This window comes from Setaria italica, chromosome VIII, assembly GCF_000263155.2.
Source record: "Setaria italica strain Yugu1 chromosome VIII, Setaria_italica_v2.0, whole genome shotgun sequence".
In the NCBI taxonomy this organism is placed as follows: Eukaryota; Viridiplantae; Streptophyta; class Magnoliopsida; order Poales; family Poaceae; genus Setaria; species Setaria italica.
This window is the reverse complement of record NC_028457.1, coordinates 35193444-35220508: the sequence shown is the minus strand read 5'-3', so window position 1 is coordinate 35220508 and position 27065 is coordinate 35193444. Positions and strand designations below refer to the sequence as shown.

The 27065-nt window shown below is 41.8% G+C and overlaps 1 protein-coding gene, 1 long non-coding RNA gene and 1 pseudogene across 2 annotated transcripts; all 3 read left to right on the top strand.

Moving 5' to 3' along the window:
• Positions 1-3782: 3782 nt before the first annotated feature.
• Positions 3783-5371, top strand: LOC111258263. Its single transcript, XR_002678922.1, has 2 exons — positions 3783-3991; positions 4914-5371. It is a non-coding gene; the product is annotated as an uncharacterized LOC111258263 (long non-coding RNA).
• Positions 5372-12655: 7284 nt separating this feature from the next.
• On the top strand, positions 12656-15916 carry LOC101756585. Its single transcript, XM_004979735.4, has 7 exons — positions 12656-12912; positions 13871-13957; positions 14065-14286; positions 14393-14560; positions 14682-14735; positions 14849-14995; positions 15250-15916. The coding sequence occupies exons 1-7, from the start codon at positions 12736-12738 to the stop codon at positions 15622-15624; spliced, it is 1230 nt and encodes a 409-aa protein (XP_004979792.1). The 5' UTR covers positions 12656-12735; the 3' UTR covers positions 15625-15916.
• Positions 15917-17203: 1287 nt separating this feature from the next.
• LOC101753089 lies at positions 17204-20398 on the top strand (annotated as a pseudogene).
• Positions 20399-27065: the final 6667 nt, after the last annotated feature.

Sequence of the window (27065 nt, the reverse complement as noted above, 5' to 3'; positions counted from 1 at the left end):
CGTTTTTATTGCTTCAATTAATTGGCCACTAATTACGCTAGAATTTGTAATAAATTGTGCATATCTAATATTTGGAGCAGGAACGTAGCATGCAGTTTCCTAACCCCTCTCATGCAAACTGACCATAATATTAATTAGGGACAACGAAGTTGTTTAGTCTCTATGCTAATCTATCCGGAAAAAAATCCTTTTCTTCTAGGGACAGCAAGGTGCACTAGTACAATTTTATCACTAGCTCACTGGATCGATATAAGTGATATACTTTGCATTGTTTGGAACAAACATAAAAAATCATCTGTATAGTTTCTCAAATAACATAATTATGTTATCATTATACTTTCCACCGCATTGAAGCACGTTATATCTCACAGATATTTGTTTGCATACTTGTTATCATATTGAAACAAATTAAGTAACACCCATTGGTTAGATGCCAGTAGATAAGCATAGACCTCAAGATGCCGATCTTCAAGTGGATCGAAACCTTTTTTTAAGTTCACATGGACAACAAATATGTAAGACCTTTAGTTTAGATGCTGGTCATTAAGTGTAGATCTGAAATATGCTAGTCTTTGAGGGGATCACATGGCTTTTTTGTAAAAAATGAATGGGATACCTACTAGTAAGACCCTATAGTTAGACGGCACGGCAGTATGTACAAAAATGACCCACTTGCAGAGAGCGGAAGGGCGCTTCTGTGATGGCTCACAGTCGCAGGGCTGGGGTGATGTTTTATCGTTGGGCTAGGCCAACGAGATTGCGTTGACCGTGTTAGATATATTTGTAACAATGAATTGTAACAAACATGTATGCGGTATGTTGGGTTTGGCTGGATAGGTTTGTTGAGTAGAATCTTGTAGATAAGGCTGTTGTAATTTGTATCTCTATCTCTAGCCGAATCACAACTAACCGTGGTGGTGTAGGTGGCCGAGGCAACCACCGTGCCAACGGCTAGAACAACAACAACAACACCGCGCGTCAGGGCAATGGCATGGGACACGGCTACAACAACAACCCTCCACGTCGTGGTGGCGACAACAACTCTTCCTCACACCCTCAGTGCCAGGTCTACCTCAAGTATGGGTATTATTCTGACACAAGATAAGTATGCTTCAGATTTATTAAAGAAGATGAACATGTCAAATTGCAAACCAGTAAGTACTCCCTTGTCAACAAGTAAGAAGTTATCTGTCTATGAAGGAACTCCTTTAGGTGCAAATGATGCTACACAATATAAAAGTATTGTAAAAGTATTGTTGGTGCACTTCAGTATCTAACACTTACCAGACCTGTATTGTTGGTGCACTTCAGTATCTAACACTTACCAGACCTGATATAGCCTTCTCAGTTAACAAGGTATGTTAGTTTCTACACTCTCCTACTGTTGAACATTGGGTGGCTGTGAAGGGAATATTGAGGTATTTGAAATATAATACTAACATTGGCCTAAAGGTCAGGAGGTCAGACTCAATGCTGGTTAGTGGTTTTATAGATGCTGATTGGGTAGGTTCACTAGATGATAGAAGGTCTACTGGTAGTTTTGCAATTTTCTTGGGTTAGAATTTGATTTCTTGGTGTGCTTGAAAGAAAGCATGTGTGTCAAGATCTAGCATAGAACCTGAATATAAAGCAATAGCTAATGCTACTGCAGAGATCACGTGGGTTCAGACTTTGTTGAAAGAAATTGGTTTACAAAGTCTGGCTACAGCAAAGTTGTGGTGTGATAACATGGGAACCAAATACATGTATCCAAATCCGGTGTTTCATGCAAGGACTAAACACATCGAGGTAGACTATCAATTTGTGAGGGAACGTATTTCTAGAAATTTGTTAGAAATATTGTTCCATCCAGAGATCAAGTTGCTGATCGGTTTACTAAAGCCTTGGCTGTGCGGTAGCTGGAGAACTTCAAGCACAATCTTAACCTCACTCGCTTATGATCGAGGGGGTTGTTAGATATATCTGTAACAATGAATTGTAACAAACATGTGTGCAGTATGTTGGGTTTGGCTGGATAGGTTTGTTGAGTAGAATCTTGTAGATAAGGTTGTTGTAATTTGTATCTCTATCTCCAGCCGAATCACAACTAATCGCATTCATGATTTCTTGTCATCCAAGTGAGGGGAGTTTCCTCACTTATATTAACACGCATCGCCGGCCAGGAGAAGGTCACGGCGTTCCACCCATCCAATTGCACCTCTGACTTTTGCAGACCGCTAAGGGTGTGTTTGGTTGGGCTGTGTCTTTTGGAAAAGCTGCTGTGAGCTATGGGTTGTATAAAAGCAGCTGTGAGAAAAGCAGAAGACCGTATGGTTAGAGCAGCTGTGGTTTTTAAATAACTGTCGGGTGGACCCTATGTGTCATCCACATTCCACCCCACTCAACTCTCTCCCTCTCTCACTGACAAGCGGGTACCCGGCGGTCGCGCCTAGCGACGGAGAGGTGCCCATGGTGGCGGAGCCCGCGCCCACAAACATCCCGCCAATCCATTCGCATTTCCCTCTCCCTGTTCTTTATTTCTGCTTCCCGTCCACCAAATCAACTTGCAACGAGTCCATGGTTCTGGTTGTCTTCTCCTGGATGCAAGTGGCCGGCAGGTGCAGCACACGAGAGGAAGGATCTAGCGGGGCCGCGCGGTGTGGCCAACAGTGGCACGGCTGAGTTCCTGTGCGCGAGCAGTCGCGGAGGGCGGCGAGATTTGCAAGTCATGAGCTCCATGCCCGGCCGCAGAGCCCGCGCCTGGCGGTGGCGGTGGTCGCGCCCGGCGGCGGTCGCGACGGAGCTTCCGCTCGGGCTCCCACACGCGACAGAAAATGAAGAAAAAAAAAGAATGAACCTATAACTTCATAATTAGTGGTTGGTGGGTAATTTTTTTTCCAAAAGCAGGGGAAGGTGTTTTTGATTTTGTACTAGAGTAAAAGCATCTTTTGGCTAAAAAACCTATGACTTTTAGGCTTTTTGGTTGGTTTTTGGTTTTTGTAAAAGTAAAAGCAAGTTGGAAAGTCCAACCATACACACCCTAAGTCTGCCAGGCCCAGGCCCACTTTGCATTAAAATGAATTTGGTGGTGATCTCCACTGCTCGCCAAGGGCCCAGTGCACGCATGTATGGTTTGCGATCGAATGCATCTCCTTGTTGCACTCGGAAGGGTGGAAGAACGTACAGCAATCGTATCGAATTCAACAAAGAAAAAATAATAAGAAAGAGTGATCCAATTCATCTTGGCGCACACTTGACCGAACGGATATGGTAATGCTGTGGCGGTCGTTGCACGGCGATTTATCCTCCCTTAGTCAATGTCAACCACTGACGATGACATATGAGATGGTGCATGCACGTACGCTGCTGCATCGTACATGGGCGCGGCGACCCCATCTTGCACAGGGGCGTCGCCGTCGGCCGCCACTTCCAGCGTAAATACTGCACACGTACATACGACGCATTTTGGAGAAACTTTGATTCACTATATATATATTTCAAAAAAATATTTTGATTGAAAACATAAATAATATTTTTTTTAATTCATTACCTAAAATTATATAAAAAGATTGACACAAAGATATATAGTTGAGCCGGAACTAACCCAACAAGTATATGTAATGCACGCAACTGGCCTCTGCGACGTCTCCGAAGAATCCACCACCACCTGCACGAGCGCGGTGGTGCTCCTACCTTTCCAACAAGCACGTCATTAGCAGCCACATCGACCGAGACGTCTCCACTCAGTCAGTCACTCTGAACCCCTTTAAAAGGCCCACCTGCGTGCAGAACGCACACGACAGCACAGCACAGCCAGATTTAGTAAGGCAATACACGCTAGCAGCTCGATCAATGGCAGCGACTACAAAGCGAGAGCGCTCGTCGTGGCTCTCGCGTTCGTCTTCTTCTTTGAGGGGCCAACAGCAATGGCGGCGGCGTCGGGGACGGGGACGACCGCCGGAGGAGGATCGTCGGTGCGAAGCTTCCTCAGGCGGGTCAACAAGGCATTCAGGTATATTAATTAATTGGCATCCTAACTAAATTCGCAGTGAGATCGAAGAGCGTATTACATAGTAAATATGGAGAATTCACTGCTACAGAAAAACACTCGGTTACGGTTACCCGAATGACAAGGACGGAAATTAATTAACAGGCACGGGTAATGTCTAGTACATGTACATGCATGTGTTGACCAAAATTTCATGGACGAAAATAGAAACGAAACAACCCGGTGGCCACCCCCGAATTAACAACATGGTCACAACCTCACGTCAAGTTCCAAAAACCGCTTATACTTGACAGTGGCTTCACCGATACTTTTCCACTTATAACAAGATATTTTGTTAAACATTTTTAAAAAAATGACTTTGGTTCCACCAAAAGAGCCACTTCATCATTGAAGCCAAAGCCATTTTAGAATGAGCCAGAACACTACCAAACAATACTTCGTTGCTGACGCAATATGCAAATTTCTTTTCCTTATAACTCTTATTGTCTAAACCGTTGGTTAATTATTTAGACATTGTCGGGGATAAAACACCGACAACACTAGTACACGCACATGGAAGGCTACCACAAGACCCCAAAATCATAGCCTAACGTACATAGAAGATGTACGCGAGCACTGCTACCCCGACATCCAGCCATACAAGATATTTTGTTAAATATTTTTTAAAAAATAACTTCGGTTCCACCAAAAGAGCCACCTCATCATTGAAGCCAAAGCTATTTTGGAATGAGCCACAACACTACCAAACAATAATTCATTGCGGATGCAATATGCAGTGTTGGGGACCGCCCCACAACACACCCTGAACGGCTGGCGGGGACCCTCTCTCTTAAATCGACCCCAACCTCATCACCTTCCCCCTTTACGAAGCTAGTAAATAACCGAAGTCAACTATCACGAAGGTGTCAATTCTGTTGTTTTGCAGGCAAAGACTCGCGAAGTTAAATCCCCCACGGAGCTCTCAGCGGTTTGGCTTCGTGAAGATTCCGCGACCAGAAGCCGAACTTAACTGACTTCGACCGAAGAAGGCGGGAAGTTTACGGAAGCTTGCTCGGTCTCTACGAAGCGTATGGATGAGGAAGAGGGTAATCAAGACGGCCCTGGGACCACTTTATAGCAGGATGACTCTGTAATAAGAATCTTGTACAAGGTTGGATATGTAATTTTACCATGAAAGCGACATCTCGAATAGGAACCAAGTTACTGTCCTGTATGGAATATTCTTAGGATGTAGTGGTTGAGTATGGGTATAACGGGGATGCAGAAATGTAACTTTTTAGCCCTATATAGGGAGATGAACCGTCCCCCCCGGGAGGGCATTAATCATTAATAGGATAGCTACTGTAACGTTTGTCTGAACGACCGTTATCTTCGTTTGTCATAGTGTGCTTCCTATTGTTTGGGTGTATCCCAACATTTAGCACCCACCGTGGTCTAACTCGTTAAACAGCCCACGAAGCCACCACAACGGAAAAAGAGACCCACAGCTCAGAGAGAAAACAACACACAAGAGGCCAATCAGCTCACGACACCCGAAGCCACAGATCAAGTCATCCTCGACAAGGAGGAACGTCTTGCAAGAGTCGAACAAGCCCTAAGGGCTAAGGCAATGAGCAACCAGCCCGCAGCCGAAGTCAACCACCAAAGCCACCAACCTGTTGCAAACGAAGCTGCCAACCGCACTGACGGCCACCAGCCCACAACACCCGAAGCTACTGGCCCCTCCAGCCTGGACAATGAACTGGACTCAGTCCTCCGAGAGATAGAAGAGGTCAAAAGGAAAAAGGAGCAGTTGGCACGACAAGTGCAACACCAGAGGGAGGGTGCGGCCAGGCTATCAAAGCTGAACGAGGCCAGGCGGCAGCTAGAAGCACTACAGAAAGAAGTCGCGGAGCTTGAAAGCCCACTCGAGAATGCAAACGAGGCCGCAGCTTACTTTTATGAAAGTCCCACTGTCGATCAGGCACAGCTCCAGCCCAGCCTCAACTTCGGCTAAGGCACCCAGCACCACTCGCCCGGGGTGTCCCTTGTGGTCGACACAACATCGTCGCTCTCAATAGGGCTACAAACTGCACCATGGCCAACAACTTACAAACCAACCACCTTGCCCAAATTCAACGGGCGCACAGACCCACGGCAATTCTTAATGAGTTACGAAGCCGTTGTAGCTTCGACCGGAGGGGATGATGTCGTCCTCACCAAATCTTTCATAATTGCTTGTGAGGGCGCGGCATTGAATTGGTATTCACTGCTCCCTCCACACACGGTGATCAGCTGGCACGATCTCAAGACGAAGGTCACTGAAAATTTCCAGGGTTTCCATCAACCTCACACGGCCCAGGTAGACCTCTTTCAGTGCAAGCAAAAGGACAAGGAACCACTTGCAGAGTATGTAAGAAGATACGTCCAACTTCGTTCTCAAGCAACCGCACATTGAGGAATCTGTAGCAATATCCGCTTGCATCGCGGGCCTACCCCCCGGCCCAACAGTGTCAAAACTGTCAAGGAAGGAACCCAAAACTATGACTGCCCTCTTCCGCAAACTTGATGAATACATCAGGTCCGACGAGGACCACCGCAGAAGAGTGGCGGAACGTAACAAAGAGAGACAAACAAACCAAAACCGAAGCTGTCAACCTTCACCTTACAACAAACCTCAAAACCCAAACCAAAACCAAAACCGTATCATGAACATCGAGGGAAACCAAAACCAAAACCAGAACCACGAAGGGTGACGTTTTGAGGGCATTTTTGGGACTTTTCGCGGGATCGATCGACGGCGCCTTGGACCTCGCCCACAAAGGGGCTACTGTTGGGGACCGTCCCACAACACACCCTGAACGGCGCTGGCAGGGACCCTCTCTCTTAAATCGACCCCAACCTCATCACCTTCCCCCTTTACGAAGCTAGTAAATAACCAAAGTCAACTATCACGAAGGTGTCCATTCTGTTGTTTTGCAGGCAAAGACTCGTGAAGTTAAATCCCCCACGGAGCTCTCAGCGGTTTGGCTTCGTGAAGATTCCACGACCAGAAGCCGAAGTTAACTGACTTCGACCGAAGAAGGCGGGAAGTTTACGGAAGCTTGCTCGGTCTTGACGAAGAGTATGGATGAGGAAGAGGGTAATCAAGACGGCCCTGGGACCACTTTATAGCAGGACGACTCTGTAATAAGAATCTTGTACGAGGTTGGATATGTAATTTTACCGTGAAAGCGACATCTCGAATAGGAACCAAGTTACTGTCCTGTACGGAATATTCTTAGGATGTAGTGGTTGAGTATGGGTATAACGGCGATGTGAAAATGTAACTTTTTGGCCCTATAAAGGGAGATGAACCGTCCCCCCAGGAGGGCATTAATCATTGATAGGATAGCTACTGTAACGTTTGTCTGAACGGCTGTTATCTTCGTTTGTCATAGTGTGCTTCCTATTGTTTGGGTGTATCCCAACATGCAGATTTCTTTTCCTTATGACTCTTATTGTCTAAACCGTTGGTTAATTATTTAGACATTGTCGGGGATAAAACACCAACACTAATACACGCACATGGAAGGCTACCACAAGACCTCAAATTTATACCCTTACGTACATAGAAGATGTACGCAAGCACTGTTACCCCGATGTCCGGCCGCATCAAGTCGCCGACGATTATTTCAACTACTCGTCTCAATTAGAAAACTAGTCGACGATGGTGTACTTCGACTACTCGTCTCGACTAGAACTCAAGGGCGAGTTCCACATTATCAACAACTAGTCAGAATCGACTCCAACTAGTTGGCTTCATCAACAATCGACATAGCTTCGTCGACAATCATCCACAAATCAAGCTAAGTCACTTTTTTAATTATTTTATATAATTTTTCCAGCTTGTTTTCAGCATGCAGGGAAACGCGTCGAGTACTTATTTGTGTACGCCTCTCACCAGTATTTACCCTCCAGAGCTACACTTTGCTGACTATTCTTGGAGCATGTTGACCGACAGCCATGGGCTTGGTATACTGAATTGCGGAGGCTATCGCCACGGGTTTAGTGCACTGAGTTCCGCAAGCTCCACCACAGGCTTGTACACCGAATTAGGAGGCTCTGCCGCGAACTTTTACAGAATTGTTAAAAATATTCAGTTATAGAATTGTTAAAAATATTCAAATTAACTTAGTTAAAAATATTTATTTACAGAATTGTTCTACAATGAAGGATGAAAAGACCGATCTCTTCTAGGGTAACATTGTCTTTTCCACCTTCACTTAACATCCATGTGACTATGTTGTAACAGCAATGGCATAGAAGGGATGAAGTTAAATTCCCGATGGTACTGAAGGGATGATCTAAATTTGGATGGTATAGAAGGGATAAGTTAAATTTTCAATGGCATACAGGGAATTTTTTCTAAGATCTATTAAACACTGCCTTGCTGCATACATGATGCACATGCTGCTGAAAGGGCTAGATCATCAGTAGTTGCTATACTAGGATCTGCATTCAATTTTTTTTTCTTCATGAGTCATGCTAGCAGCATAAGGAACTAAGGGCTTGTAGAAAGGTACATAGTAATATTATTCAAAAAGAAAAAGGACAGATCTTGTCTTTATAAATATCCAAGTTATTTGTTTTTCGAATCACACAGTACTGGCACCTTGCTGTCGACGGGCACGTCGCCTACCACTGAAAGAATAGCGCGCGGTTAAATCCTAGAATAAATTTAGGAAAATACGAGCACCAGTGCCAAGTCGAGGACTCGAATCACTACTGGAAACCTCGACTTTAGTCCCAGTTGGTAGGGACCAAATCTCTCTAAAAACCACCCGGGATATAGTTTTCAAGATGAGGGGCGGGGGTTTAGTCCCAGGTCATTCAACCGGGACTAAAAACCCCCCTTTAGTCCCAGTTGGTAAAAAGGCTGCCACGATAGGCGCGGGACGGGCCCCTTTAGTAATAAAGGGCATGCATGAAATTACAGGCACCTGCATGGCGCCTGTAACTGCATGCACCCTTTAGTTACCCTCTAGTACTTAAGACTTTTTTTATAATGAAATAAAACTAGTATTTATACAATTACTATATATACAATTCTTAGTACACTATACAATTCTTAGCATAGTATACAAATCTTTGCATATTATACAAATCAAACTATAGTATTTATACAATTAGTATATATATATACAAAAAAATTTCCCGGTCATTCCTAGGATCTTCCTGTCGAGGTGTTGCTCGGTGCATCTAATTTTCATCCATTGTAATAAAATTCTCCTTGTGGATTTACCACCTCGTCCACCAGGAATCCCACGAGACCTTCACATATTGCCCCTATTCTTTCCTTCTCCAAGAGTCTTTCTTGAATATCTTGCAACTATAATTTGGAAATATGTGAATGTTACACGAACAATTAAATATAAGGAGTTAGAAAATAATTAACTATTAATAGTTTTATTTTCCTTACTTTCATCTCATGTGACATCGTCCGGCCCTTGGGTCTCACAAAACTGTACATGTGCTCACAGACGTAGTAGCCACATAGATTATTCCCGGATTCTTGTCTTAAGCACTTCAATGGGGGAAAAAACAAGTTATGAAATATTCATGCTATAGAATGTACAAAATGTGCAAACTTCATAGTGGTACTGGAGGAGCGGAGGTGGATCTCCATAGACTTCGGAGAAGATTGAGTTATGTGTAGAGAATAGCGTAAGCATGTTCTGTTAACTGGGATTGGAGAAACGGAGGTGCTACATCCATTACCGGTCCATCTATATCGTATTACGTGGCAAATGAACATAGGGTTTCGTATAGGATTATTATTTATAATATTTAGTTCTTGCATTAAACGTGAGATAAATCAATTATTGGTAAAAAAAATACAATTATTAATTTTTAAATTATAGTAACATGTAGCAATGACCAAATTCTATTTTCTTACACCTACAATTTATTTACCTTAATTTTATTACAATGACTAAATATTAAAAACACATTTACTATAATTTTTTTCTCATACATAATATTGAAATCCTCTTCATTCTCCCTCACATTTACTCTCCATTTCTCCCTCACATTCTCCCACACATCAAGTTGTTTTAACTAATACGAATCGTATATAACAAGCAAACTATCCATCACATTCTAGCTCCAAAACATGTATAAATAAAAATCCTCTCCATTCTCCCTCATTCTAAAAAACTCATTTTTCTCCGTCTAAAGTATAAAACAAAGCATAACAACAATAAATGAAAGGAGGATGAAGTAGCTAACCTTCACAACACTTTGGATGACTGAAATCTGCACGGAAATGAGGAAAAAAATTTGGACAGCACCTCCCCTAAGCTTGCTTCGTTGCCATGGAGAGGAGGACGAAGCTCTCTGGTAGAGTGGAGTGGTTCGGGCTGGAGGAGGAAGAAGAGGTCTCCGTTTTTATAAAGGAGGAGATTTTGTCCCGGTTGGAATTTGACTCGGACTGTAGGAGGAGGAAGAGGTCTCTGTCTTGCATTTTTATAAAGGAGGAGATTTTATCCCGGTTGAAAATTCCAACCAAAACACAAACAAACCCCTTTTGTCCCAGTTGGGAGTTTACTCCCGATTGGAAACACTAACCAGGACAAAAGCCTCTTTTGTTCCGGTTGAAATTTCCAACTGGGAGTAAACCTTTTAGCCTACCGTGGCGCGCCACTTTTAGTCATGGGCCAACTTTAAACCAGAATAAAAGGGGATGGATGGAAGGTGAGTTCTCCATTAGTGAATCCTGGTGGGTAGGTTCCACCACAAGGAACCTTACCAGCTGAGTTACGCTCAGTTCGCAAATATACAAGTTATCTACTTATAGTAATATTTAATATGGGGACTGGGGAAAGGATTCAGAAGAAGGATTCCATGGGCATTTTACAAACTGCCGCACTTTTTGGCAAGGATGTCAAACTTGATCTAGGTACAAAGTTAGAAACGAGACACCAATAAGATTACTGGTTGCTTCAGCAAACGAAAGCCACAAAATCACTCTACTCTCTTCTTCCTATCAAAAAATAATAATACGTGAATAATCTTGTGGATAGATAACATCACACAACCCTAAGAAGTCTGTAATTGTGCACTAAGTTGTGCATAAAATTTATTGCGGCTGATGGATTTGTGCCTTCTTCAATATTTCAGGTTTACCCAACTATATATGGGGATAACAATCCTAGACTCTTCATCTACTGGACTGTAAAATAAACATCACATTCCTTTATCTTCATAAGAAATATTTTGGCTTCTTATTAAGTTGAGACATAAAGGTACTAATTTCTATTACTATGGAATATTATTGTAGCGTGATGCATATCAAACAACAGGATGTTACAACCTATGATGCTCAGGATTCATCCAGACAAGCAATCAGATTTCTATCGGTGGTACCATCTCCCCCTCAGTCCGTCTATGGTGGCTCACAATATGAATTCAGTATTTTAGTTTTTAAGGTAAAACACAGATAATGTTCACATGCTGAGCAAAAAATCAAGTTCATGAATTCTCACCAAATGAATTTGATATTTTAATGCTGCCCCTTTTCCTTGCTAAATGTAAACTTTTTGCTTGCAGGGAGTATAACGGGGGCAACTGGTGGTTGCTATTTGGAAACACAATTGTGGGCTATTGGCCATCATCCATCTTCACCCACTTGCAAAACAGTGCCTCCTATGTTGAGTGGGGTGGCGAGGTGTTCTCGTCTAACGCTGGTCAAGCTTCCACACAAATGGGCAGTGGACACTTCCCTAGTGAATGGTTTGGCAAGGCCAGCTACATCAGGAACATCCAAGTGGTGGATTCAGCCAACTATCTGATTTGATAAATGTTGCATTGGAAAACGTTCTCGTATGGTTAGTGATCGGATTCATACCTACGCACACTTTACTGGAGGTAGCAAGGATCGATTTGCTGCCAGTCAAAGTCACGAAATGATTGGTGGTCTCTCCAAGGATTCACACCTACGCACACTCTAATTCTCGAAGGAACGTCGCATCATGCACCACTACTCTCTCCATTGCGCCCAAGATATGAAATGATTGGTGGTCTCTCCAGGGTCTTTCCACGGCTCGTCGTCGCAGGAAGTCACGAGTGCCAGTCTCCGTCGGTGATCGGAAGCAGAAAACCGCCGCCACTCGATCCCCGGACCCGGAGTCGCACGCTTTGATGCTAATATCGGATGCTCCTTCTTTGCAATGGCCTTGTCTGTCCGAGGTGTGGCAGTTTATCATCAGAAGAAGCTAGCTAGCTCAACTCTGTCCCTTTGGAACTCCGATCCCATCATCACACGTATTTTAGAAATTTATAGTACACGGGACATATCTCTATCTGGCGAAATATAAAAACTTTTAAACTCTTTGTTTCACTACATGCATTTTTAACTAACACGTTTTGACTGGAGATATAAAAAGATCTTTAGATCCATTTTGGAAAAGGAAATAAAAATTGGCATAATAAACTTAGTTGGGCTGGCACTAATCCAATATACTGCAACTTGCCGGGACAATACAAGCAGGCGTGCAACGACTGCACACATCTCCTATCCGAGGAATTCACAAGTGCGGTGCTGGTACCTCTCCAAGCACGTTGGCAGCCAGGCCGACCGAGACGTCTCCACTGATCTCCAGCCCTTTAAAAGCCGAGCCAGCTGCAGGACACTTCGCCTCCACAGCTGCAAGATCATATCAGAGGAGAAACAACTAGCAGCTAGCTCTCTGATCTTTGTACTTATAACGTGTTGCAAATACACGCTCATGGCAGCGACGCGAGCGTGCTTGGTCGCGCTCGCCGTGGCTCTCGCGTTTCTCCTCTTGGAGGGGCCAACAATGGCAGCGGCGTTGGGGACTGCCGGAGGATCGTCGGAAGAGCACCTGAGGCAGGTGCGAAGCTTCCTCAGGCGGGTCAACAAGGCTCCTGTCACGAGCATTCAGGTATTGGCATCTTAAATTCGTAATGGGAAGAATGTATATACACGCAGAACCACTACTGCAGAAATACGTGTCGGTTACGCAAATGAGAAGTATGAAAACTGACATGTCAGTGACGGATAGTCGGACCAAAATTTGATGAAAGAAAATGGAGGAAAAAAAAGACCCCAGACTTACCCACATGATGATTACCCCACCCCTCGTATATATATGTCCCTTCTTATGATCTCGGTTATACTTCATTGTTGATGCAACAGGTAGATTTTTTTTCCTTAGGACTCTTGTTGTCTAAAACATTTTGTCAATTACTTATACATCTCACTACTTCAAATAAAAAATTTCCAACCTACAATTTTCATATAAAGTTTGTCTCCATCCGGACAAGTTATAAATGCTCGAAAGAAACCGAAATTCAAATTACTTGCACAGGAAAAGCATTCGTGCTTGTTCAAATATAAAGGTGGAGCCTTGTTGGTAGAGGCCAAAGCACCGCTTGCAGACTGCCATTATTTACGCTCAAGTTTACATGGATGGGCTGCGGCTTTTGTTATAAAAAATACGAATATGATTTGGTCAGAAAGATAAGTTTGTGAAATATATAGACCAAATCAGATCAAGACCTTTTCTGTATTTTTGGAGAACACGGACAACATCTACAATATCAAATTTGTTTTATTGAACTCACCATGAAATATATTTTATAGTGCATATATTTGGTAGTATAGATGTTATACTTTTCTATAAACATGTCAAAGTGAGAGAAGTTTGAATTAGTACAAATCTAATGTGACGTGTAAAAAAACTAGAGGGAGACGTCTCTTCTCAAATCCGGAGCTGTGCACGTATGCACGGCTTTATGGACTTATTATAATTATACCAAAAGGTCATGGCCGATTGAAATTGCACACAGTTGCGAAACATAATTGCATTTTTTCAACTACTGATTCTGAGAAATTAACAGAGCCCAGATGGAGATATCATAGACTGTGTGCCCATCTCCAAACAGCCTGCATTCGATCATCCCCTCCTGAAGAACCATACCATACAGGTTCGTCTCTGCAGCAATATTGCCCTTTTCATTTCACTGTTGGGTGGACGTACACATCCCACCGCACAATCACATGTATAATGGTGCTCCACACCATCACCTTTCAGATGCAGCCTTCTTACCATCCTAGAGGTGACTCCAACATTGCACCTCATCCAATCACCCAAGCATGGCACCAGAATGGCAAGTGCCCTGAGAACACCGTACCAATCCGAAGGACAAAGGAGGAGGATGTCCTGAGGGCCAGCTCGGTCAATTTGTATGGAAAGAAGAGGCCCGACAGCATACCAAATATCCACCCTGAAACTAGTGTGACGACTGGCCATGAGGTACAAAACATCATTCAAAAATCACCTTCATTTTATTACTAACTAATCTTCCACTTGGATTTTTTTTATATTACTGCTTTAACTTTTTTTTTCTCCCATCGAGCAGTATGCTGTAGCATCTTCAGCAGATGGCCAATACTATGGAACTCAAATCAAGGTAAATCTGTGGAAACCAATGACCGAGACGGCCCAAGACTTCAGCTTGACCCAACTCTGGACCGTTGCAGGGTCCTATGCCAACAACGATCTCAATACCATTGAAGTAGGATGGCAGGTGAGACTTCTAATAAGGGAAAAATTAAACACACTTTCATATGAGTTCACTGGTTGTCGCACTAAGTTGTGCATTCTCTAACATTGTAGCTGATGGATTTGTGCTCCCTTTAATATTTCAGGTTTACCAAAGTTTCTATGGGGATAACAATTCTAGACTCTTCATCTACTGGACTGTAAGATAAACCTCACATTATTCATTTATCTTCATTAGTAATATTGACCTTTAATTTTTTATTAAGTTGGGACATAAAGGTACTGATTTGTATTACTATTCAATATATTGTAGCGTGATGCGTATCGAACAACAGGATGCTACAATCTAGGGTGCTCAGGATTCGTCCAGACAAACAATCAGATTGCTCTCGGTGGTACCCTCTCCCCTCAGTCCGTCTATGGTGGCTCACAATACGAAATATGTATTCTAGTTTGGAAGGTAAAACACAAAGAATGTTCACATTCCGAACATAAATAAAGTTCACGAATGCTCACCATTTTAATACTAGTTGTCCCTATTGTGCTACAGATTTCTCCATAAATGCAACACTGTCAAGTTAGCCTTTTTAGCAAAGCTTCAAAGGAATCTTTATATTAGTATTCTAAAAGGACCTAGTGTTGCAAATCTGGCGCAATTGCTATGTCCCAATCATAATCAGGTCTCCTGAATTGTCTTGTAAATTTTGCTTGCAGGACCCAAACACGGGCAACTGGTGGTTGCAAGTAGGAGGCACTAATGTGGGCTATTGGCCATCATCCATCTTCACCCACTTGAAAAACAGTGCCTCCTATGTTCAGTGGGGTGGCGAGGTGTTCTCGTCTAGCGCCGGTCAAACTTCGACAGATATGGGCAGTGGACACTTCCCTGGGGAAGGGTTTGGCAAGGCCAGCTACATCAGGAACATCCAAGTGGTAGATTCATCCAACTATCTCAGACAAGCAAGTGGTTTGGGCTTCATAATAAATCCGTCCCCCAGCTGCTATAACGTGCAGAGTGGCACCAGTAGCAACGACTGGGGCACATACATCTTTTATGGAGGACCTGGGAGGAACTCTAACTGCCCGTAGTAATCGTCCTTGAATTACTTTACAGCCCAAAAATCTCCTAAGTACACGACGAATACTCCTTTAGCAATGCATAATGCCAATAAAGTATTGCTAGGGGCCCAATAAAGTATTGTAGGGTTACAACTGCATGACCCATGCAAATGCCACAAGAAGCATATCGATGTCACTAGGCTGGTTTGTATTCAATGGACGACGACTGTCGACTGAGGTGCAGTGCAGCAAACTTTGATTTCAGTATAGTGTGTAGATGCACTGCTACTTTTTGAATCACTATGGTTTTTACAGCATGCAACACTTGACACTTTGAGACCGAATCACACGCTTGTGTAGTTAGTTATGGAATTCAGATCGGATTTGCATGGAATCGGATCCGGATAGCACTTTTTACCATATTTTAAGTCGAATACGAATGCGAATTCGGACGTTCTCGAATATGAATACAAAACGAATATCTCGGATTCGAATATCCATCGGATATTTACTCGATTTAAAGATAACATTTACCTATTTTGTTTGTTGATGGTTTTTTAACAACAAAAGCTTTATACAAGTAGAGACTAAGTATGAGTACCTAACTAGTGCAAACAAAAAATCGCTCATGAAAATATTACATTAATTAATAGTTATTTGAAATAGTGCACTTTATGAAAAAATTAATATACAGATAAATATATATTTTAATAAATATAAACATTTATCAATGAATAATAAACATTGTACAAAAATGTTTTATTAATAAATAGATAAACTAGAGTATTCAAAATTAAATTTAATATTCACATATATTTATTATTAAATTTAATGACATTGGTCACTAAAATTAGAGATAAAAATTTATGGGTACAATATTATTAATAATAAAACTAATATCATTAATTATTATTTATAAAGATAAATTTTGAATAGTTTCAATGATATACTGTCATTATTAATATTCAAAGTAACATCATTTATCATTAGTTATAGAGATAACTAATAGTTTCATATGGTCGGACATGGATAGTGTCGGATATTGTTGAATACGAATGTGGAATCGGATAGAGAAAATCAAGAAAAACAAATTCGGATGTATCCATTTTAGTACCACATTAAATTCGGATACGAATACGGATATCCATATTTATCGTTTTAGTGGATATGGATTCAGATAATTCGGATATCCATTTCCACATTTCCATCCTTATGTGTAGTGGCCTAAGACTTCCCAAGCAGCAGGAAGTCGAGTGGTGCATGAGCGTTGTACAAGTCCCAGTCACCCAGAACAATCTGAAAACGGAAAAACGCTGTGCTATAGTTCCCTCGAAGACTTGGACTGGCAAACCAAGATGTATCGCTTTCTCGCCGGACGCGCCATTATGTGGTCTTCTCTTTGGAATTTTGCCCAAAGTCGATCGGAGTCGGGCAAGATGACGGCGAGTCGACCTCGATCATACGTTGCAGTGCCAACAGGGTCTGTGGTGTTGTATGCTGCACGTATAAAACATATGCTCTCTGGTAACCTGTGGTGCTGTACGCATACGTGATTTGTCGGCTCGTCGTCGCTAGGTGAGTCTCCGTCTCGATGATCTGAATTGTACATATGACGACGGAAGTCCCATCTCCAGAGCCAATCGCTTTGATGATATATCTGGTAAAAATTTTAAGGGTGCAACTTTGAAACTATGAATCGAGACCACAAGATGCTAATCTAATGGATAGAGTTAGTGGTGAGATTATTTTGCAGTTAAACCCCCCACCTACCGGCCACTTTTGATGCAGCACCTTTTCCATGATATGCAATAGTGATCGGCAGGTGAGGGGTTTAACTGCAAAATAATCCCACCACTACCCCTATCCATTGGATTGGCATCTTGTGACCTTGATTCATTGTTTTCAAGGTTGTACAGGGTAGATGGTTTGCACCAAATACGTTCCTAAATTTTAAACCTCATAGAAATATATTTTCTATATGTTTTGATTTAAAATATAAAATGTTTACATTCCAAATATGCGTTGCAGGTCAAGCTTTTTAGTACATCCCTCTGTTCCTAATTATAATTCACTTTAGTAGCTTGTTAGAAATTTTGAGTTCTTTTCTTGTATTTTATTATTTTTTAGTATATCAGATCTTCTGATATCTTCACTACATATTCTCCTCGAATATACGTCCTTCTATAATGTTTGTGGTTTGATGTATTTCTTAAAAAAAATGTCTGTTCCAGTATCAAAAAAAATTTCTCCTCTCATATTGACCAAGCTTGTAGAAAAAACCTAAGCATCAACAGACAAAATATATAACATCAAGTTAGTTTTATTAGATACACAATAAAATATATGTCTTCAAAGTATATTTATTTTGTATTATAGATGTTATTATATTTTCTATAAACTTTGTTGCAACTACTGATACTGCGAAATTAATAGAGCCCAGATGGAGATATCATAGACTCTGTGCACATCTCCAAACAGCCTGCATTCGATCATCCTTTCCTCAAGAACCATGGGCCTGTTCGCTTCAGCTTATAAGCCGGCTGAAAAGTCGAAACGGCTGATTTATTGTGAGAGGAAAATACTGTTTGATAGCTGATAAGCCGGCTGAATAAGCTGAAGCGAACAGGCCGCATACCATCCAGGTACCTCTCCACCATACAAACACATGTACCAGTGCCCTCACCACCACCATACAAACACGTGTATCATGATATCACTCAATGGTGCCCCAACTTGTAACCTTTCAGATGCGGCCTTCTTATCACCCTGGTGGTTTATATGATGACTCCAAAATTGAAACACAACCACTTACCCGGCCAATTATAGCATCAGAATGGCAAGTGCCCTGAAAACACCATACCGATCCGAAGGACCAAGGAGGAGGAAGTGCTGAGGGCCAGCTCTATCAAGAGGTATGGCAAGGAGAGACCTGGGAGCATCCCAAAACTTGTTTCTGTTGATGACCCTGACGCTAGTGCAACAATTGGTCTCACCTGGTACAAAACATCATTCGAGAATCACCTTCATATTATTAATTACCAATCTTCATTTTGGATTTGATTTGTATTATGATTTCTGACATTGCTTAAACAATTTGTTTGCTCTCTCATTGATCAGCATGCTGTAGTGTCTGCATCGGGTGATAAATACTACTACGGAACAAAAACCACCGTTAATTTGTGGCAACCAACGATTGAGAGGGGCAATGGCTTCAGCCTGGCCCAACTATGGATCACAGGGGGGTCCTATCAAGGCAATGATCTCAATACCATTGAAGCAGGATGGCAGGTGATACCACGAAGGGGAAAACATAAACACACCTTCATCAAAGATTAGAAGTTCCGTTAATTCTCCATTCATGCAAAAAAGTTTCTTTCATTAGTTGTAACGCTAACATCACTGATTTTAGGAACTAATGGCCTGTCGAAAAGCATAGAGAACTTTTTCTAAAAATCTCTATACATGGCTAAAATCACACTGCTTTACGTTCCCTAAAGTTTCTTGTAATGATGCACTAATAAGTTGTGCAATCTCTTTCATTGTAGTGGCTAATGGCTCTGTGCTCTACAAAATTGCAGGTTTACCCAGGGAGGTAAATATCATGATAGTAATACTAGGCTCTTCATCTACTGGACTGTAAGACAAACATCACATTCCTTTGTAATACTAGACACATGTTTATTAAGTTGAGGAATGGAATATATGGGTACTAATTTTCTATTGCTGCGGCATATTAATTGTAGCGTGATGCATACCACCAAACAGGATGTTACAACCTAGGCTGCCCAGGGTTCATTCAGACAAACAATCAGATCGCCATCGGTGGCAGCATCTCCCCAGTCTCAATATATGGTGGCTCACAACATGACATCGATATTTTAATCTGGAAGGTAAAGCACAAAAATCATTCACATTCTCATCCAGCATAAAACGAGGCTAAAACCGTGGTCGCCCTCACGGAATCACATCCCTATGCTCTACCGGATTTTGTCTACAAATGCAACACTGTTAAGTTAGCCTTATACATTAATAAAGCTTTAAAAGGATCTTTATCTTCACCTTATGCAAGGAAATTCTTCATAATCAACAAGATTTATAATATTTTGTTTCGAATTTTTGATAGCTGGCACCCCTTCACTTAGAATTTTTGTTTCCATCAATGTGCAGTACTTTCCATAGTGCAGATAAGGAATAAGTAAATTCACACTTGTGTGCATGCTTTTATTTTAGGACTAAAAGGAATATACAACTACGTTCCCTACATCCCTGGTCGATCATAATCCTGTCTGCTGAACTCTCCAAGTAATTTCGTTTTGCAGGATCCAAAGGGGGGAAACTGGTGGTTGCAAGTAGGAAGCGATGTATTGGGCTATTGGCCATCGTCCATCTTCTCTTACTTGTCAAAAAGTGCCTCCAATGTTCAATGGAGCGGTGAGGTATACTCGCCTGACGCCGGCCAGACTTCCACTGAAATGGGTAGCGGACACTTCCCAGAGGAAGGGTTCGGCAAGGCTAGCTACATCAAGAATATCCAAGTCGTAGATTCATCCAACAATCTCAAATTGCCAAATGGTGTGGTTTGTGAGCTGAGCGATCCAGCTGCTATAACGTGCAGAATGGTGCCAATAGCGACTGGGGCACTTACATCTACTATGGCGGACCTGGGAGGAGCCCTAACTGCCAATAGTAAAATTTGAACTGCGTTTGGAGCCCAAACATCCTGTTGATACATGATGAATAGTTGAACACCCCTGTAACAATGCATTTTGCATTATTAGGGGGCCAATAAAGTATTGTTGGTGTCTACTAGCACATTATGGTTTGGTGTTTAAGCGACTCAAATATATTCATGATTCCCCGTATATTACCGAGTATAGAATAAGCAGGTTTCATCATTGTTATTACAACTGCATATGCACTGCAGATACATAAATTGGATTGTGTCCATCTCTAGAGCTTCAAGATTTTTTTTTTTATGATGGAGTAAAACACTGTCCCAGCCTCTACATCTTGAATGTGCAACATTCATGACGCATTTGATCAATCATTATTAAGGAACATACGACTCCATCAAGAACATTCAACAGTCAATAGAAGACAGAAAAATAAGGTCTGAATTCTAGAGCTTAAAATATACATAATCTAAGTTCTTAGTATTGAAAACATTTTTCTTCGGCATATGCAGTGTTCTCTAATTGAGAAGTAGTTCCAGCTTGCGCTAGTTTATTTGTCTAAAAAGAAAGTATTGTGTTTCAAACTGAATGCATAATGCACTAAAATATTGTACAAAGGCGACTTTACAAGGATTTATTAAGTTTACAAAATCGGTGGTTGGTGTGACGTTAGAAATATATTTGACCAGGTACAAAATAAATGAAATAGAAAAACGAACAGAGCTGGGTGTGAGTGTGTCGGCCCAATTTATCTTTGGTCCACCTGTCGTTTGTACGGACCCTTCTTCATGGGCCAAGAATGATAGTGGGCTAGGTGCAGCTCAAATTTTGACCAACTGAGCTCAGAAAGCCCACTGCTCTAGCAGTATTGGTTCCCTTGCGCTTTTCTTTCCTTCTCTTTTTGTAGTGAAATTATATATTACCACATCTACAAAAGCTTGGTGAGCTCAGAAAGCTCCCCGGCCAGTCATTCAACAATTCATGAGCCAAACAGGCCGGAGACAGACTAGACGAGGAGCCCCACCCAATTCTTGAAGCCGTTTTGAATCTGATCCACCATGTTGGAAGCTACTGTCGTCAAGGCAGATTGTGCTCCAGCAAGGGTTTAGCCGCGGCTCCAGCAGGGGTTTGACGATGTTGACCAAGGCTTACATATCCCAAAAGGTACAGTAGGGCAAAGTGAAAAAACTGTTGGGAAGAAGATGACATAAAAGTTTGCATACAACCACATTAAGGCACATGGATGAGCCCACTCGCATCATCAAGACAATCTTGCAACTGCTCCAGAATACGTACAGGAGCAAATTATTAACAGAACTGGATCACTGGCATGAGTCATGGCTACATTGGCCCAAAGGAAATGTTGGAATGACTAGCTAAACTGGATCACACTGAATGCTCAGCTTGCAGATGGTGCAAGCTACCCATATGACGAACAGAAAGTGATCTGGAAAAAAATATTGAGAATGACGAGCAAGCGTGCTTACAGTAATGTGTGACATAGAGAAGGAAGACCCCAAGTTCAAAGAATACGTAACTTTTTGTTTAGGTCCAGCAAACCAATGCATACAACATAGAACATACTTCAATCCAAAGTTGCAGAAATTATTATTACATAAATTGCGTTGTCCTGCACAAACGGCGCATCGATCTCTAATTCACAAACGGTCTGATTCTCCTGTACCACGCAGTGGCAATGACACCTCTGATTTTCATGTACAAAATTAAGACCACATACGTATGCTGTATCATATTCCGCCCTTGTCCACTTTAGCATTTGGTTTATGGGGAACAAACCCAAGAGTTGTGGTATGAATTCCCATCATCCATTATGTGTCTGTGACGAGGGTGGTATTAGACACTCCAAGCTGCGCTGTAGCACTTTGTGTCAGCTACTGATTCTGCGTGGCACATAAAGTTAGCCATACAAGAAGAATGGTTATTAATGACCGGACATGTGGTCGTTAACACGAATGTGGTCGTTCAGAGTTTAGGGTTTTTATGGTTGTTACGGTCGTTAACAACCGAGACAAATTGTCATCATTAAAAATTAACCATCAACGACCACTTTTGGTTTATTAATGGCCACCATTTGGTCGTAACTATTTCGGCACAGGCCATTCTTTGAGCATTAACGACCACCATTTAGCATTAAAAGCAACAATAGCTAGAGCCCATATTATTGTTTTTCGCACAGAACGGAAGCAATTGCTTATTTGAAAGCACTGAACAACAATTTTGTTTATTGCAACACACACAAGTACCATTGATTATTTTCTTGGTACAGACATCAGTCACATGTGCAATAAAAAAGCAACACAAAAGTTCTGTTGAACTGGAGCATAACACACTTCTCTGCTAATTTATAAACTAATTTTGACTGGGTTCACACTGCCACAGTATTCTGGGAGGTCGAAAGCAGCGCAGCCTTCCTCTAGAACCATTTGTCATGCATGAATGACTTTGCTTTACTGTGATCCCTGCAAAACAAGGTATATGAAATAAATAAGTAAAATTTGACAGCGGCTGAAAGGGCTAAATATCTACCACATCTAACAAATGCAATTTCACAACTATGATTAAGTTTCTGAAGACAGTAAAAGATTAATTGTAGATCAACCTATGGAAGGAACTAGGAAATAATTTGCCATTACAGCTTGCACTGTTAGAACCAAAAAAATCATGTTCTGGGCATTACTCACTCTTTGTGTGAAGAACAAAAGCTATATACTAAAGAGATGATTTTAAAAAATCTAAGTTCATGAAGGCAGCTGTTACTCGATCCAAGCTTCCTTGAATTTCAAGAAACTGAACTTACCTTCACGTCGTCAAAAGGAGTATACAGTCAATGTGACAACAGAAATATATATTGGCACCTTTGTCTTTATTACCAATTTTAGCTTCGGACGCTTAGCCTGTCATTCCGTTAACATGGATTCACAAAAGAATGGTCAAGTCAAAAGCACATTGAAGTACGAAAAAATTAAAAAAAATTGGTTACTAGCAAAGTAGAACATAAGGTAATTCGTCAACGACTAACCAGAAATCACAAATTACTGTCAATGTCAGTTAGCGTTCAATATAAATTCAGTTAGCGTTCAATAATGTCATATGTAGGTCTTTCTACACTAACAAATTCACATAGGTCTGCAGAACACGAGCTGATACAAGACGCCTTCATCAAACAGAAACCCACAAAACAGATACAGTTGCTCAGGAAAAATCAGGGATTAGCATACCGTCCTTGGTAGAAGCAATACAGCCATCGGAGATCATGGAATTGCAGTGGGAGAGGCCTGCCTTTGCGAGGATCCTGCCGGAGCCGGATGAGAACGGAACGAGGCGGCGGAGCGCACGAGGCAGGGACGAGAACAGGCTTTGAAAGGGGCCAAGTACCGATCTGATCTAATCTATGCGCCAGTTGGCCTGCTCGACGAGGATTTGTAATAAAACAAAAAATTTGCGACCACCAGTCACGTGGTCATCGGATGACACAATTTTCTCCTGGAACGACTCAGAACCAACACCGACGACCACGAATTCTAAGCCGTCATTAAGTTATGGTCGTTAATCCTTGGTGTTCTAGTACTGAGCCACACTAGTCTAGGCCTGATCATGATGAGCACTTTCACAAATGAATTTCCACCATTTCCAAACCGCACACAGCACGCAGCGGGATGGTTGTCCGCTGTGCGTGTGTACAAGAAAGATAAAGATGCAGAGAGTTGGCTGCTGTATTTGACCCCACGGTTACGAGGCTGGCATTTCCAAACCGCACACAGCACACAGCGGTTACGAGGCTGGCATTTGACCCCACGTGTAGAATCGGTGCTTGAGCTGTAGAGATGCCCTTAGTTGATACTCTATTTCCTGGTGCCACTCATTCCAATTTCCGATCATGAACAGTTGATACATTATTGGCAACCAGCCAAGCAACAATTGCACGCTCACAACTTCTCCTATATATGAAGATTTCACTTGGCTCTTCGTAGGCTACAACCATCCATGCATGGATATGAACTTCCCTCTCTATCTATTAGCTTCTATGCATGCATCCTGAAAGGATGGACATTTATAGGTGCTACTTAGCTTCTAGGTTCATAGTGGAGAAGCTATGCATATATAACAATCGTACCTTAGAGAGAAAAACTAAAATGAATAGTATTTTGGGACGGATCGGAGGGAGTATTTTTTTGGCTCGCAACAAACATTTGAATACTACCCAACCTATCGTAAACAGAATTTATTTCCTCCCAAATCTTTCTTAACTTGTTGTGATCGATTTTGACCAACCAAAATATAATGTTAGCATAAAATGGTCTTCAAAATGGAGCCTGCACAAAAACAGACACTGGTAGCCAACATTAAGCCGACAATGCAATTGAAGAAATAAGTGCAAGGCCAGTCATAATCCTAGCTGTGGCAATGTCATTGCTACACGTATCCCATTCATCCAAATTCTGTGATCCGCTGCAATACCACAAAAGTTTTTGTACTTATCAGAACTTATCTGTGATCCATGCCAATTTCTTCATCCAAATTCTGAGGATCCAAATTCATCCAAATTCTGTGATCCATGCCAATTTCTTCACGTATTCTTGGATCACTGAACCTGATACCACCTATTCTCAAACTTGTCAGAACTCCATGCACCCGCGTGAGCCCACAAACACAGAGAGCTCTATCGTGCCAGTAGTTCTGAGGCAACTCTGATAACTGCAATACATGTAGAGGTATATATAGGGAAAGGAGTTGGACAAACAAGCAACTAGCAATAAAACTTTGGTTTTTTTAAGGAATGAAATAGTTAAGAGGGAATTGCTTGTTTTACATTACACTAAACTTTGCTCAAATACTGGCTTTGTTGAATGGGTCATCGAAGTGATCATAGCATGAGGTTAGATGTGTGGTACGGCGGGTAGAAGTAAATAATGAGAGTTTAGGGTTCATAAAACTAATTAGGCCATGTCTGACTCTACACACATGTCGTTAAGGATTTCTAGTTGATACTGCAATCATTCTACTGTAGTTTTGGAAGGGCACCAGTTGAAGCCAAAGGAGGCCAGAAGGGGGAGCCTGGATGTCTCAGTCATGCTAGCTACCGTAGACAATCTTGCTAAAAGGAACTGGAAGGGTAGCATCAAGTGTTGTATGTGTAGCTCTGATGAGACTATCCAACACTTGTTTTTCGAATGCCATATGCCAAGACTTTCTTGGAACCTCATATCTATTTCTTTTGGTTTCCAGCCACCTGCAAATGCATCTAGATATGTTTGGGCATAGAAGTAGCATTTTAATTGGTGCAGCGGCCGGCTGTTGAGCCATTTGGTTGAGTAGAAATGATATGGTTTTCAAGAGAACCAATCCTAACAATTCCCTGCAGGTACTCTTCAGAGCGACATATTGGATCAGAATCTGGTCAAAGATGTCTAAAGAGGAAGACGGAAAGATTTTGAAGGCGGAATGTCATCAGCTGGAAGTCACTGCGTTGAAACTTTTTACCAAGTTTGGGTGGAGCTGCAGGAACAGAATTAAGGCCTAGAAGCTCTTCTAGTAATCTGTCCTAGGTTTTAAATTTGCTGCTAGTGTTTGCTTAGGCTAAACTTGGGGCTTTTCTTTTGCCTTATGACATCTTCGTGGTCTATGACCTGTGTTTCGAACAATGTAATATGTGGCTGCAGACACTCATTCGTGAGTGTTGAGGCCGGTTTCCAACATCTAAAAAAAGGCTAGCTACGGCACAATAAAGTGGCCAAATGCATGTCTCTTTTTCCTCGTTGATCTCTCGACTGCTACTGTATATCTGTAGAGATCTCATATTTTTCATAAGAGACAACTTTTATCCTATCTGTGTGCCTTGAACTCGAGCATGATTTTATCATTCATGACACTCCATTCCTATAAAACGGGAGTTATACAGGAGATTGTGCACCGTATACATGTTACAGCTAGTACACCAAAATAAGCAACAGCGTAACATTATTCTTCAGAAATGGGCTGACATAAGAAGCCAATGTGTGAGGCCTGCATGGGAATATGAACGACAAGTTTCTACAACCGCGAATCTCAATTATGCTTTCGTTGTGCACCATCTTACTGCACCTACAGAAGGCTGCTACAAAGGCTCTTTTCAAAGCAAATCATTTCCAGCAACAACTGACAAGATTCTGGGGACGTTCTCAAAGCATTTTCCTTGATGCCTATCATTCTTAAATGTGTTTGACTACATCCTTGGCAATGTACCCACATCATATCAAAACACAGAACTGCCTTGCCTTGTGAGTTGTGACTAATAGCGGTTGCTGGTGGAGGCAGATAACTACAATACGGAGTGTAATGTTTAGGGAAGAAGGCCGGCCAAAAGAACCTGTAAAAGCACTACAAAAGCACTGTATACGCTAGAGATTTTAATGTCCTCACTAGAGGTGAAAATGGTATATATGCATATTATCCGTCCGTATTCGAGTTCGGATTCGTTTGGAGGTGTTCAGATCCATCCGATTTCAGTATCCTTCAGTCAGTACATATGGATGTATGAATTACAACATATACAAGTGCATATATCAGTGATCAATAAAATGCTTGCATTGTTGTGCATGCCTATCCACATAAATATGAATAAATAGTAGCCTTATGTATCTCATGCTACTTTCGAACACATAAATATGAATAAATTATGTCACCCAATTCTGCTGCTATTGATGATGGACATTGTTGTGCATGCCTATCCACCTATGATTAACTGATAGCCTGCACTTGGTTAGAAGTTATAACCTAGGCTGATGATTCAATGGGACA

Coding starts and splice junctions, on each gene's coding strand:
- LOC101756585 (XM_004979735.4), top strand. CDS start 12,736: ATGGCAGCGACGCGAGCGTGCTTGGTCGCGCTCGCCGTGGCTCTCGCG. Junction 14,561..14,681: donor CCATTGAAGTAGGATGGCAG/GTGAGACTTCTA, acceptor TTAATATTTCAG/GTTTACCAAAGTTTCTATGG. Junction 14,996..15,249: donor TATGTATTCTAGTTTGGAAG/GTAAAACACAAA, acceptor TTTTGCTTGCAG/GACCCAAACACGGGCAACTG.